This window comes from Leuciscus leuciscus, assembly GCF_965113295.1.
Source record: "Leuciscus leuciscus genome assembly, chromosome: 9".
NCBI lineage: Eukaryota > Metazoa > Chordata > Actinopteri > Cypriniformes > Leuciscidae > Leuciscus > Leuciscus leuciscus.
In genome coordinates this window covers 21,667,409-21,681,914 of record NC_138733.1, presented here as the reverse complement: position 1 = coordinate 21,681,914, position 14,506 = coordinate 21,667,409, and the positions used below count along the sequence as shown (strand labels likewise).

The window sequence follows — 14,506 nt, the reverse complement described above, 5'->3', positions numbered from 1 at the left end:
GTGCGAATTAAAGGGGTACTTAACCTAAAATGTAACATTCTCTCATAATTTTCTCACCCTCTTGCCAAACTCTTATGACTTGCTTTCTTCTGTGGAATGCAAACTTTTATGATATTTATTTTGGTGCATTTTTGTTATTCTTGACAGGCCCTGGTCAACATTCACTTTCATTGTATTAAACTATATGGCTATTGTTAAATGACAAGTTCGGTATTTTACACTTAAAGCCCTGTTTACAGATCGTATCTGATGAAAAATTTGGACACATGCTGCGGTCCCGAGAATTTTAGGTTTATTTCGCTTCCCCCCCCACCCCCACAATGGTTGTCTATATGCACTGGAAGATTCCGTCCTAAAAACACATTAAACTTTCGTTTACAAAGACGTGAAACTCACCGAGTGGTCAGGGGTGTTCACTGATATGTTCCCTCAAAAATCGCTGAAAAAGATGCATTCCAACAGGTTTTATCGTCGTTTTTGTCCAACTCCATTGACTTAATAGGACGTGCTGTGAGACCGCAGCACCTTTACGGTATTACTCCGCCGCTTCTTCTTCTGCTTCTTCTGTGTATTCAATGAAATGCCCGTGGTTTGCTTGCAATTGGCAAAGGTGCATTATCGCCACCAACTGGGCTGGAGTGTCTATTATTCAAGCTCTCAACGGAAGAATCACGGGTGTGACGCGTTTGGCAAAATAGGTCCACAAAAGCTAAATAAACCTAAAATTCTCGGGACAGGAGCATGTGTCCAAATTTTTATCTTAACCGTTCTATTTCATCAGATACGATCTGTAAACAGGGCTTTAAGTGTAAAATACCGAACTTGTCCTTTAACTAAAACTACTAAAATAGTTTTCAGTAAGTGACTTATGTCAGTTAGTTGTCAAGGCAACATTTTCAAGCTCTAAAATTACTATAACTGAAACAAATATGAACTGAAGCTATATAGAAAAAAAATGACAAAAGCACATAACAAAATTACTCAAGTTTAAACTAAAAATGAAAACTAAAAAATAAAAGCTAATCAAAATATTAAGAAATAATATAATAGTACATGTATAATACTTAAATATCACTCGTATGGATGGAAAAGTGCGATGTGAACTCCTTTTGTGTTCCACAGAAGAAAGAAAATGAATCCGCTTTGGATTCTTCATAGTTGGGTATTATAACTGTTCCTTTAACACAGGGTTTCTCAAACTCGGTCCTGCACAGTTTAGCTCCAACCCTGATCAAACACACTTAGCTGTGAGTTTCTAGTGATCCTGAAGACATTGATTAGCTTGCTCAGGTGTGTTTGATTAGTGTTGGCGCTAAACTGTGCAGGACCGAGTTTGAGAAACCCTGCTTTAACATTATGTATAGACTACACGCCCTCAAATTAATTTTCATAAAGGAATGCGTCTCATGTTCCCCTTCCTATGGTTTCTCGTGAGCACGTTTCAAGGTCTTTCATTGACGGTTAACTGCTTGTTCCAGGGCAGTCTCTAAGAGCAAAGGTTGGAGACAGTCAGCCGTGGTAATAAGAAGTTGAGATGTATGGATTTTACTCTTGAAGTGCTTTGCAAAGCTGCTCTCAATAGCTCAGTGTGGTAGTCGGTCTGAGTCGTGATGTGTAAGGGATAGCAGATGTTTTGAATGGGCCTGCCTGCACGTGTACTCAGCAGATCAATAGTGAACATGCATTTAGGGTGTCCTTTAAAAGTCCTGGATGTGCCAGCTTAGAGGAGGCCGCTCCTTCACCCCACGCTGCCCGTCAACAGCACAACATACAGTAGAGGAAATGCTAAATCAATAGGGCCAGTATATCTCCAGCAGAACAATCACACCTCTTCCAAATACCAGACCCGACCGAGGGAATATTAATCCTGCATCTGAGGGCCAAAGCCTCCAGCAAAAAAAAAAATATATATATATATATGCTTGCCATAACACTTATTTTTGCTTTGCTCTGTTTGTTTGGCTTTTTTATGTTTCTTTTCAGTGATATCCTTTAGACCAACAATATTCTAATATCAAAGGTTAACTGGAGTGACTTTGACAGTTTTGAAAGCAGGTGCAGAAAGCTTATATTTTTCTGTGGTGACTTTTTTGACCAGCGGAGAAAAGCTTATGAAGCAGGAAAAAAGTGATTGTTCATTCTGTCACTGAAGATGTTGTCAATGATTACAGTTTACCTGTAGGTTGATTCGATAGCATCTATATTCTTTAATGATAGAATAAGTTGCTCCTAGTCTCTTTTAATGGATATTCACAGAGTGATGTTAATTGTATATATACATATATTTATACACTTTTTATAGTGTATATTGAAAGCAATTGCTGTTTATTTCATAAACACACAAAGCCGCAGACCTCTGGCATTTTGAACATTATTGAGCGTATTTCTCTATGCCACTGGGCATGTGCATGCCTGTGCATTCTTAAATTTTTTCCAACTTTATGAAGCTCCTCAATTATATCTGCTTATATGTTAGCCCTTAAACAAAAACATAGATAAGGGAAGGAGACAAAGGCATGGAGCGTCTCTGAATCCATGACTCTTATTGACAAAAGCTGTAATTGCAGTGAGTAAGTGCTCTCAGTCTGCCGTGCTAATTGGATAAGAGAAATGGATCGATTCCACTTAACTTCAACCCTCCGGCCCCTCACATCTTTTTACTTTGTTTTCTAGCACCTGCGGGAAGAGGTTATTGCCACTTGTGTGTTTCATGTGTGTATGAAAATAGCCCTGGATATATGTGCATTTTGACAGTGCCCCACTTAAATGCAAAACTTTGCAAAAATAAAACTTTATTGCCACAGTCAGTAAAATCTCTCTTCCACCTCTCTGTCTCTCTTTCTTTCTCTCTCTCAGTACATCACGTCCTCTAGTTACTAACCATGAACGTGGTTCATGGCGTTTGTTTTGTATCTCTGTTTTAAAAACCTTTTTAGCTGCCTCACTGCTTATTGCCTATATAGGCAGCTGCCTTCTAAGGGATCATCCTAACCACCTTTGAAACTCATGATTGTCAGATTTGGACGCTCTACATGGGTAACAAGCTTACAACCTGCAAGCAAGAAGCTTGACATCCAATTCAGTAGAGTTTGATGTTAGCATGTTGCTAAGCTAACAGCGCAGTACTCTAAAGCCTCGTTCAGACTGTCAGTACAAATCCGATTTTTGTGCATATTGAAATCCGATCAGATTTAGATTTTGCCGTGTGAACAGCAAAAGAATCACATGAAATGGATTTGTAAAAATCATGTTTTGAGACTGGCGGAGACGGCAACACGGAATAATGTCATAACAGCCTGCCGCTGCCTCAGAAGACGTAGTTCAGAGTGGATTCCAATCAGATACACAAATAATCGGATTTGGACTGACAAGTGTGAATGTAGCCTAAAAGCATAACACAACACAAATTATTATTATTTTTTTTATATATAAGTTTATAATCAACATTTCTCTCACCTCTTTTCCTGAGCATTTCGCAGTGCATTCTGGGGTTGCCCTCCCCATAAACATACATGTGATACTGTCTTAGAATAATTAATAACAGTATAATTGTTTCGGTAACACTTTACAATCAGGTTCATTAGTTAACATTAGTTAATGTATTTGCTAACACTAACTAACAATGAGCAATACATGTGTTACCGTATTCATCTTTGTTCATGTTATTTCACAGTACATTAACTAATGTTAACAAATACAACCTTTGATTTTAATGACGTATTAGTAAATGTTGAAATGAATATTAACTAAGATTAATAAATGCTGAAGAAGTATTGTTCATTATTTGTTCATGTTAACTAAAGTAGTTAACCAATGAAACTTATTGTAAAGTGTTACCATTGTTTCTAACATGTTCCCTGTCTGATGTTAGAACAACACTCAGCAAATGTTTTGTTACGTTTGTGATTTTAAATGTTCGCCAGTTGTCCTTTTTAAAATGTTTGTATACAGGTATGACACTTGAAGATATGAAAATCCTGTTATCATTTCTTACCCTGATTATGACTTTATTTCTACTGCAAAACCTAACTGTTTTGGTTGCCATTGACTTTTATTGTATGGACACAAAAACCCACACACAGACAGAATGTTCCTTTTTGAGTGAACTATCCCTTTAAAAAAAAATGCAATGCTTTCCAGAGTATGTGCTCTTTCATAGACATCTTATCAAAGTGTGCTTACTGAGAACCCTCTGTTGATCTTGCTTTGAGCAATATAATTTCTCTTCCTCTCTTCCCACTTTCTTTACTGTCTTGTCGTCTGTTCTTACATAGTTAAATGGGTTCCATGTTTAAAACACTCCCTAAAGGTGGCATTTGCCTAATAGCAGTGAAATGGCCATTAGAGCAGTGGCTTTAAAGAGAATGCTACAAGAAGAGCAGCAATTATGACCATCAGCAGTAAATAATGTAGATGGAAGAAGACTGAAGCCCGCCTCCCTCTTTCAGCTCTGCTTTAAATGGGGTGTGAAATGAATGACATTAATAGCAATTGTGTGATTTTCTCTTTTCTTCAGTTACTGTCATCTGTAGATCTGAGGTATGCTGAGTAACACAAACTTTTCTGAGTTTTCAAGACATTTACAACAATTCAGTGTTTTAGTTATACTCTTGATTACTCAATTTCTCTAGTATTTCCATGTTAAATAAACCTACTGTAGCTTTGTACTATTGTATTTGTCCTACTTTTTGTAATTTGCTTCTTTGTTCTTTTTTCCTTTTTATAAGAAAAATGTAATTAAATAAAAATGGCTATATCAAGATATATCGTTATCTTGAAATAAAGTTTCTCAAACCATGAAACAAGATTTTGGTTATTTCGCCCACCCCATATGCTAATGTTGTTTGTGTCCTCAGTCCCTATAGACTCGACTGAGGGCATCAAGATGCTGTACGTGTTTGTGGACATCCAGATTGACACTGCCCACTTCCTGGAGACGCTCAGGTTTAACTTCCCTCCTGGCCATTCGCTCGCCCTCGTCAGCACCATCCAGTTTGTGGCTGCTTTGCAGGTGACCTTTGAACCCCCCGATTCTTACTCAATGATAACCATTCCCTGCGGTTAAAAATGTTCTCTGATTCGTTTACTGTCTCTTTCTCTCTATCACTTACCTTCCTGCTTCAAGGTCTCTGACAGTACATACGGCTGCCCTTGTGTGTGTTTTCGCTCCTATAACAGTGTGTGTTTGTGTATGTGGGTGTGAAATGCAGTTAAAGTTATTTTGAACTGCGCAAGAGGAATTATCAGAAGGCATGTTGCACTCAGCACTGCACCTTACATAAGTGTGAGATTTTCTTCCCTTCCTCTTTTTTTCCTGTTTTGCTCTCCTCCTCGCTGTCGGTTTCACCCTCCTGCCTAAAAATGACCCGTTATTTCTGGAAATAGCATGGCCTGCGTGTCGTGTGTGTGTAGGCCCGTTCCCGTGCTCTGGGTGGGTGCTTGGGGTCAGAGGGGTGTTTTTGTTATTCTCTTTGCTCATCAAAAACAAAATCTTAACCATAATGTCTCCACCCCGTTGCATTACTGCAGCCTTCTTGCCTTAATTTTTGTTGGCACAATTCCTTTGCTTGCTTTTTGTTGGAAAGAAAAGCCTGTAGGTGTTGGGAAATGTGCTTGGATGACTGTCTCTCTGATTGTATCCGTCTCTCCTACCACGTTTCCATCGAAAAAGGTGTCATTGCACGTTCCGGAGCCGGAGCTCAGCTAGATCTGCAAACTTCTCTCAGAACCAGACCATGTTCCAACTTAACTATATTACAATAAAACTTGTCCAGAGCTTTTGATGCAAGTTTTAGGAGCTTATGTATATGCAGTATCTCACAAAAGTGAGTACACCCTTCACATTTTAGCAAGCATTTCAGTATATCTACTCAAGGGACAATACTATAGAAATGAAACTTAAAGTAGTCAATGAAACTGGATAGATTTTAAAGTAGTCAATGTGCTGCTTGTATAGCAGTATATATTTACTGTACTCTGAAAATAACTCAACACAAAGCCATTATTGTCAAAATAGCTGGCAACAAAAGTGAGTACATATACATTTCGAACATTTAAACAAATCTTACCTACCCTAAACTTTTGAATGGTAGTGCATGTAATATTTTATGGCAGCTCTGACATTCACTAATATGCAGTACATTCAGCATGATTATGATATTGCTGTTATACAACAGTTAAAAAAAAGAAAGAAGTTAAATACGGAATTCCTTACGTTTCCAAAATCTGTCCAGTTCGTTCACCAGAAAAGATAAGACTTAATTTCATTCATTCACTTCATTTGGTGCAAATATTTTCCTGCCTTCGGGCCTCTGACAATTCGTGGTTCCCGGTTCAATACCTACAGTTATTAGGGGGTTGACGTGGAGCCTTTTTTTTTTTTTAGCCCAGAACTGCCTTATCAGGACAGGTGAAAACATGTAGAGCTTTTCCAGACTGGACACATCTTGTTGGTGGAAAAGTTGCTTCCTTGGTCTCAGCATCCCTTTTCTTTTCTCTTCTCAGGCAGCCAGTGTGGAGCTAAAGCCAGATTACGAGGTGTTGGTACCTCAGTGTCGACCACTCTCTCCAGGGGAGATCCTCGGGTGCACCTCACCTCGTCTGGACAAGCATGTCAATGCTGTCATGTAAGGGAAAAAACTCTAGCCCATCTATGTGTAGTACTAGTAACAATATGTTTGAGTGTGTGTGGACCTGCTATACCCTATGTTGTGGGGACTAAATGTCCCAACAAGGGAATTAATACAAGAAAAATACTTTGGTGGTGGTTCCCTTGAGGAAAACAGCTTATAAATCATACAAAGTGGTGTTTTTTGAAAATGTGAAAATGCAGAAAGTTTTCTGTGATGGGGTAGGGTTAGGGGATAGAATATATAGTTTGTACAGTATAAAAATCATTATTTCTGTGGAAAGTCCCCATAAAATATGGAAACCCAACGTGCGTGTGTGTGTGTGTGTGTGTGTGTGTGTGTGTGTGTGTGTGTGTGTGTGTGTGTGTGTGTGTGTGTGTGTGTGTGTGTGTGTGTGTTTCCTACTCACTATTCCTAATGTGCATGCACTAACTTGGATGGGTTAAATGCAGAGGACAAATTCCATGTATGGGTCACCATACTTGGCCTTCACATGTCACTTATAACTTATAGTGCGTGTTATTCTAAGGGGGAATTTTGTTTTCATAGGCATCAAAATAACCTTCACTTCCTTTGAAAAACCCTTTTCAGCTGATGTGACCAAGAGCTCATGAGTAGGAAAAATAATACTAACCAATAATATTATTTTCTACTTGTCAAAATTAAAAAAATCTTGATGGATAACATCAAGACCCTCCCTACATTTTTACCTGCTGCATATTGTTTTTCTTTGAAATGTCACATTGCGTAAGTTAGATGTGTTTCGAATGCAGTTTCATGCTGTCATTAATGAGGAGCGTGTCAAGTGCTGTTGTAACACAGAGACAAGACATTAAGCAGCAGAAATATATGTGTATGTGTGTGTGATCTATTATTCTCTGTATCACACAGCGGCCATGAGCAGCAAGCTCTGCTCTTGTGAGATAGAGGGAAACCTCATGTCTGTGTGTGTTTGTGTTTTCTGCCTCTTAATTCAGCATGCAGTCTTTGATGAATGTTGGTGTGTGTTTGAAGAGAGAGGAAGAGAATTGATGTGTGTTCCCTTTCATTTTCACCCATCACCTCTTCATCATGGGGTCTGTCAACTTTAGACAGGCAAAAGTGGCCCTGTCACTGACCCCCAAAATGACACGGCTATTATGCAAATAGCCTTTTATAGACCATTTACTTTTTGCCCTCACCCTCTGCAAATTAAAAACTTTCCCTGACACCCACGGTGTAGTAATGTGATGTTATATTGCAAAGCCGAATCGCCACCATATAATTAACAGCTTATTAAGCTTATACAGAGCCTGACTTTCTCACAAGAAGTAGATTACAGCTTTGTGTTGGAAAATTACACAGGTCTGTGGCCGATTGGCACCTTCCTAAAGTCTCCGTTGAGTTGGGCGGATCATAAAGCGCCCCAAATTTAATAAAATTTGACGTATGCTACAGTTCTTCACGCAGACCTCTGGTTTCCACTTGGGATTTTTTTTCTGAAACAAGAGGCAACACCATCTCATTGTTAAAGACATAATGAACTGAACTGTGGGTGAATGGGTTGGTGCTGTGAAAAGCAGTTTTTAGAACTGTAAATTGGGCCATTTCTAATCTTGTATTCTCAGTAGTGCCATCTCTGCGAAATACATCAATTTGTGGCCGTTTAAGTTATACCATTAAAAGCTGAGCCGGGGAACCTCTTAGAGTTTAATACCTCCGCCATAAATGCAATATTTGTAATAGAGGCCCTTGAAAGAGAGAGTGTGGTAATCAGGGAAAACTGGTCTGTTTAATTACAGCAACATATAAAGCGAAAAATATGTGGAGGGGGAATTTTTTGGTGAATGACTGTGTCCAACAGCTAAAAAATGCTGCCTTTGCAAGTAGTACAGTATAAGGACATAGGAAGGCATCAGTTTTTGAAGGTTACATGGATATATATTTCACTGTGATATCACATATTTGTTTCCATGGTTGGTGGAAAGAATTAAAATGGCAACTGATAGAAGGAATCAACGTATAATTCCAATGCTACCCAGAAATGAGCTTTGTAGTCATGAAATATTCGATATAATAAGCTCACTTGAACTTGTGGTTCTCAGCCACAAGCCTCAGGGGGCCTCAGCACACTTCCAAATGAGCTGCAAAATGGCTTACAATTATTATTTTTTTAAATAAGACAAATCAAGTTTTAAAACTAAAATCTAAAAAGATCAAAATTGAGACCTTCCACCATGTCTACACCAGACGCGTTACGATCAGTAATGCTATGTCTACACTGGATGCGGTACGACAAATTCCCAACAGTAAACTGACGTCAAATTCCAGACAGTAAACTGATGCCCCGTTCTATTTCTGACGTGCTTAAAGTGCTGGTGCTACTTCTGATACAAAGAACAAATGGATTTGCAATGGTCACTTTGTCACGTTCAGTGTAGACCGCTTCTAGCTTTTGCGGCGCGATGCTAAATTCAGTCCTTGAAGTGCCTGGAATTATGGAATTTAGTTATTTGTTTCATTATTTCAATATATTGCCACTCCTAACTTCTGTAAATAAGTTTGAAAGAAAGCAGCTTTGTCAGTACTGCAGAAATATATTATAGCTTTCAAATATTGTCTTAGGGTTCAAAAAGGTTGGAAACCACTGTTTCTGATTATTTGTTGTCTAATGCTATGATATTATGAAAATAGGGATGCATACATATTCAAATTCAGGTCGATATAGATAAGACAATATTTATTTAGATTTTAATGCTGTTAACCAATAAAAAAATGTAAATGCTGTTCTGGTTTGTCTAAAAAAAAAAGTAAATCTTTTTGAGTAATACATTTTTTTGGCCATTTCATTTTGTGATTTGCTAAAGATTGCATTTAACAGTGTCGATAAATAATTCGTGTTTTTGAAGAATAACTTTTTTGAGTGTTAGATAATGACAAAGATCATCTTAATGGAAAAATGGATAAACTTTTAGATATACCATCTCTAACAATAAGTAAATAAAGAAAATTCCTGTAGCTCAGTGGTAAGAGCATTGCGTTAACAACGCAAGGTTGTGGGTTCGATCCCAGGGGATTGCACATACCTATGTATAAATGTATAGGATAATGCAATGTAAGTCGCTTTGGATAAAAGCGTCTGCCAAATGCAAAAATGTAAATGTAAAATTCAATATCGGTCGCTAACTTATAATATATCTTGCATCACTGCTTTCTGTCTGAATCCAGTTTCCTTTGCAGGTTCAAGACAGTGTGGCAGCAAAACAGGATTTTTATGTTTGAGGGACAAGGAGAATGAACACTATAGAGTGTTTTTCTGTCACTGTGTGAGTGCGAGAGTGAAGTATGGCAGGTTTAGCCTTTGCTCCGGTGGGCCCAGGGGGATCCCACCCACAGTATGTTCCATAGAGTTTTATAAACGTGTCTTAATTAGCCTTTCTAATTGTGACTGCGTTCCCCAGGGCATCCATCAAGTTTGCCAGGTTAATCTATACTCCCATTACCTAGGGCAGGTCCTCTCCCGTCAGCACAGCCGAGTATAATTAGTGTGTTGAGTTGTGTTTGCGTGCTGTCCGCGTCATGACCTAATCATATCACACAGGTTTATTTGTGGAGCTTCTGGATTGTAGCCCATCATCCTCCGTGGCTATGACTCGCTCTCCGGCTGGTTAATGTTGCCGTGACTTCGAAGTGAGTAGGTCTTGCCCTGAATGCTTGCTGAATGTTAGAAGGGTGCTGCTCTGGAGTCCTCTAGGCCGAGACCCATTGGCCTTTATATTTTCCTAGATGAATCGCAGAGGGAGAATGGAGTTAGCAGAGTTGTATTCTTTCTGCCCACTCAGACTTTCTCTCTGATAGAGTTGTGTTTCTGTCTATAGCTATCTTGGGGATGGAAGGTTTCATTTGGAATCCATCATGATTTCCAACCCAGAGATACCCGCCTACAGGTAAACCAATGTGCAATTGAAATATATATATTTTTTTAAAATTATTATAATAATTTTTTTTGCTAAAGCAAGCGTCATTACTACAGCTCATTGTCTTTAAGCTTTATAGCATTGTCTTTAGAAATATCCAAAGTTAATTGACCAAATTCAGCCATTTTGATAATATACTCCTTGGTTGCAGAGGACAGCTCCTTCCTTTGGCCATTTTCATTTATTTATTTATTTATTTATTTATTTATAATTATGGTAATTTGTAATAATTAATTATTATTTATTTTCTCTATATACCTGTATAAATATTTAATTTTCATTTGAGAGGGACTGACTGACCAATACAGTGTTCCAGCCATTAAAAAATTCACAAGGGTCTTTCCGAGTCAACTCAACCAGAGGTCCCCAGCAAAAAAAATAAAAAAATTGTTCAGATCATTTTTGGTCTAGTGAAAGAAATACATAAATGAAGAAGAAAGCCAAAGTATTAAATGTCATGGATGTATATTTACTGAGTAATACACTATTTTGAGTCAAAATGACAATTTTCACCTGAGATTTGGAGCCAAAATACAAGGGGTAAAAATTACTTTTAAAAGATGGCAGCATCATTATGTTATTTTTTACACAGAGATTGGTAGGTCTTTTAGTGGGAAATAGGGAAAAAGCACTTCTTGTGTTTTTTTGCCCCAAGTTCACATGTCTGTCACTCAAGAATTATTAAACATACCGAAATATCCTTTTAGATTCTGGTTCTTAATAAACTTTTATTTTGGTATCTTCATTTTAAAGGCCCTGTATGGTTCATTCCCAGAGATATGGAGATCTTAATGCAGCTCCATGAGTAAATTGGTCAATTGTTCACATTTTCAGTGGTCAAAAACCAAATGCTCTGCATACAGTTGATTGTTTTTTACTTTTTATGAGGAATATTTGAACAACAAATAATTTTGAAACTAGAAATGTATCTTGTTTTTTTCTATCAGCACAATTGCATTGACCATACCTGTCTGAGTGACATAAATATTATTTTTCCAAAGTTGTCATGCCTGCAACTCTAAAAGTATTAAAGATATATTAATATCCTTAGTAGATAATTGATTCTAATTCTTAATAACCTTTCCTTTGGGAAGATTCATTGTCAAGGCCCTGTATGGTTCAATCCCATAGAAATGGGGATCTCAGTGCGTCTCCATGCTCAATTTGTTGTATTTTACCCATTTCCAATGGTCAAAAACCAAATGTGGTTCACTTTGCACAAAGCCGATACTTAATTGCATTTAAAGAGGAATGTCTGAAGAATAAATATTGAAACTAGAAATGTATCTCATTTCCCTCAATCAAAACAATTGCATATAACATACCTATCAATCTAAAAGGATGTTAAGGTATCTATAATGATTCTTGAGTTACAGACATGCAAACTTGGGGCAAAAAAACACAAGTAGTATTTTTTTTCGCATTTTTGAACTTTCACCGTTGTCATATAATGAAACAACGATTGCTAAAGTCAACATATTTAACTATTTAACTAACAGACCTACCAATCTCTGTGTGGAAATAAAATCATGATGATGCCATCTTTCTAAAGTCATTTTTACCCCCTGTAAGTTGTCATTTTGACACCCCTAGTGTATTAATAGTTTCATCACTATTTTCTTTGTCTTTCCAAAATAAACAATTTGAGCCTCGGAAGTTTCCGAAATTTGGTTGATTTGACACGGAATGACCCACAATACAGTCTCAGCTGGGACACAAAAATGATATAATATAATAAAATTATTACAATGATATAATTGTTATTGATGTTGAATCAAATTGTTTTATGTTAAAGTTTAATTTGAATGAATATTTTTGAATGTGGAAGGACAATGGAACATTTAGCTGAACTTTACATTTAGCTTTAGTTACAGGTAACATAATATTGTATTTGTTTTTTTAATTTAGTTTATTGCACGTTCACCTGGCGGACGATAAAATGGGAAATAAATCCCATAGACTTACATTGAATTAAGGATTCAAGGCCAAAATGTCATAGCAACTACCTAGCAACATACAACTGTCATGGTGGAGAGTTTTGCAACATTCTTCAGAAAATTTAAGAATCTATTTATTCTTTCTTTTCTTTTCTTTTTTTCTTTCTTTTTTTTTTTGTATTTTATTGTTTGTAAAAAATGCGTTGTCCTCCATATCTGCAGGTATGACCCATACAATAAAGTGTTTTCTCGAGAGTATTATGACCATGAGGCAATGCGGGCGACCAGACTGCAGGCCATCGAGAGAGCTCGCTCGGCCCAGAGATGGGGCCTCATCCTAGGCACCCTTGGCAGACAGGGAAACCCCAAAATTTTGGAGGTAAGACCATCTGCTACCCTTTGTTCATGCAATATGTTTTCTGTTAGTGTAAAAATGTCTATCTTCCTTGCTCAGTTCAGTCTTGCACCTGCGCTGAACGAAACGCACACATAGCCTGCGGCATTTGGCCGAGAGGAGAGTTCACCAGGGGCATTAATCGATTGTTTTGGGAGGGGCAGGTCGCCTCCCTCCCTTCTTCCTCTTCTTCTTCTCCTTCAAATCCTCCTCTCTTTGTTCTCTGCCTCTTGTCATCTGTTCATTTGTATGTATTTGGATTTGGCTTTGTTTTGGCAGTTTTTTCTCCCTTTCTTGTCTCATCCTTTTTTAATTGGTATGCATAGAGAAGACGAGTGAGATGAATTCCACACCTAGACAAACAGATAGTGGATGGTGATTCTGGCGGCGATGTCTGTAGTTCTCATCAAATGTTTTTTTGTTTTTTTTCAATCCTGACGCTCATGCCTTATTCCTGTCGGAGTGCCTTTTAGATCAGTGGTTCTCAACTGGTGGGTCGCAACCTAAAATAAGCCGTAGGTCTGTTCTGACAGGGTTGTACACACTGCTTAAACAATGCTAAATTGAAATAATTAAATGCAAGTAAACATATAATTGTGCTTAGTCAATAGCTTATCATTTTGGGGAGGAGAGAACTCATCCCATATCTTTTGTTGTTGTTGAAGTCAAAATCTATTATGATGCAAATTAATTTGTAATTTAATAAGAGCAAACCAGATTTTTTTCATGGTAATATATAAATAATAATAAATACAAAAATACATTTAATACAATTATTTATTTATTTAAAGACATTGTACTATATTTGGTCATCAGATTTTGTCAAATCTAGGTCCTTTAGCAAAGCTATTTGAGAACCACTGTTTCAGAAAGTACTACAGAAAAGCACATCTAAATTTGAAAATCTGATTCTGGTGAAAAGAGGATTAAATCAAGTGAATTTATCTAAGAAATGTCTCTGGGTTTATGTAATACATCCCTGCATATTCTGTATTTTTCATATAAAACATACTAGATTAACAGTAAAGTAATTTTATAAAATGTGTTTGAAGAAGAGGAGCGAAGTCTACTTCCCTTCCCTTTTTTTCTTTTATTTATTTATTTTTTCATGGTTGTGCTTTGAAGCCGCCCGTTCACCTGAATGCCTCCTCACTGATGTCTAGAGGTTTTTGCTGGTAATATTTGTGGTCCACTGGGTTTCACACTTCAAAGTGTGTGGGGAGAGTCTGATAATGCATCACTTTATCCTGAAGTGAGCAAGAATTGTGTTATTATTCACGTTCCTGCTGCCAATCTCTGGGGAATGAATTAGCATTGATGGTTAATGAACAAATGAAAGGTGTATTAGCATGTCTTTATATATACACTCAGATTTGTTTAATATTGTTGTTGGGACCTCCTATGACTTCTGTTGTTCTTAAATTAGAGGTGAAGTGTTCATTTTTTTTGCCACTCTTTGTACTTGTCAGTAATTTACTCAATTTAGAAACAAATTTTCCTATGAAGTCATAGACTTCCCATGTAGCTAAAATGATACCACAAGAGATCTGTGAAAGTGTAAATTATTCACACAGAATACATTTTATTATA

General features: G+C 37.3%; 1 protein-coding gene across 2 annotated transcripts in view; it reads left to right on the top strand.

Moving 5' to 3' along the window:
* dph1 (diphthamide biosynthesis 1) overlaps positions 1 to 14,506 on the top strand; it is a 108,707-nt gene that overhangs the window by 63,420 nt on the left and 30,781 nt on the right. For both annotated transcript variants that reach the window (XM_082180556.1, XM_082180555.1), the window contains exons 5-8: positions 4,857 to 5,011; positions 6,505 to 6,626; positions 10,487 to 10,555; positions 12,745 to 12,901. In XM_082180556.1, coding sequence (XP_082036682.1) covers positions 4,857 to 5,011; positions 6,505 to 6,626; positions 10,487 to 10,555; positions 12,745 to 12,901 — 503 coding nt within the window. The remainder of the gene's footprint in view (positions 1 to 4,856; positions 5,012 to 6,504; positions 6,627 to 10,486; positions 10,556 to 12,744; positions 12,902 to 14,506) is intronic.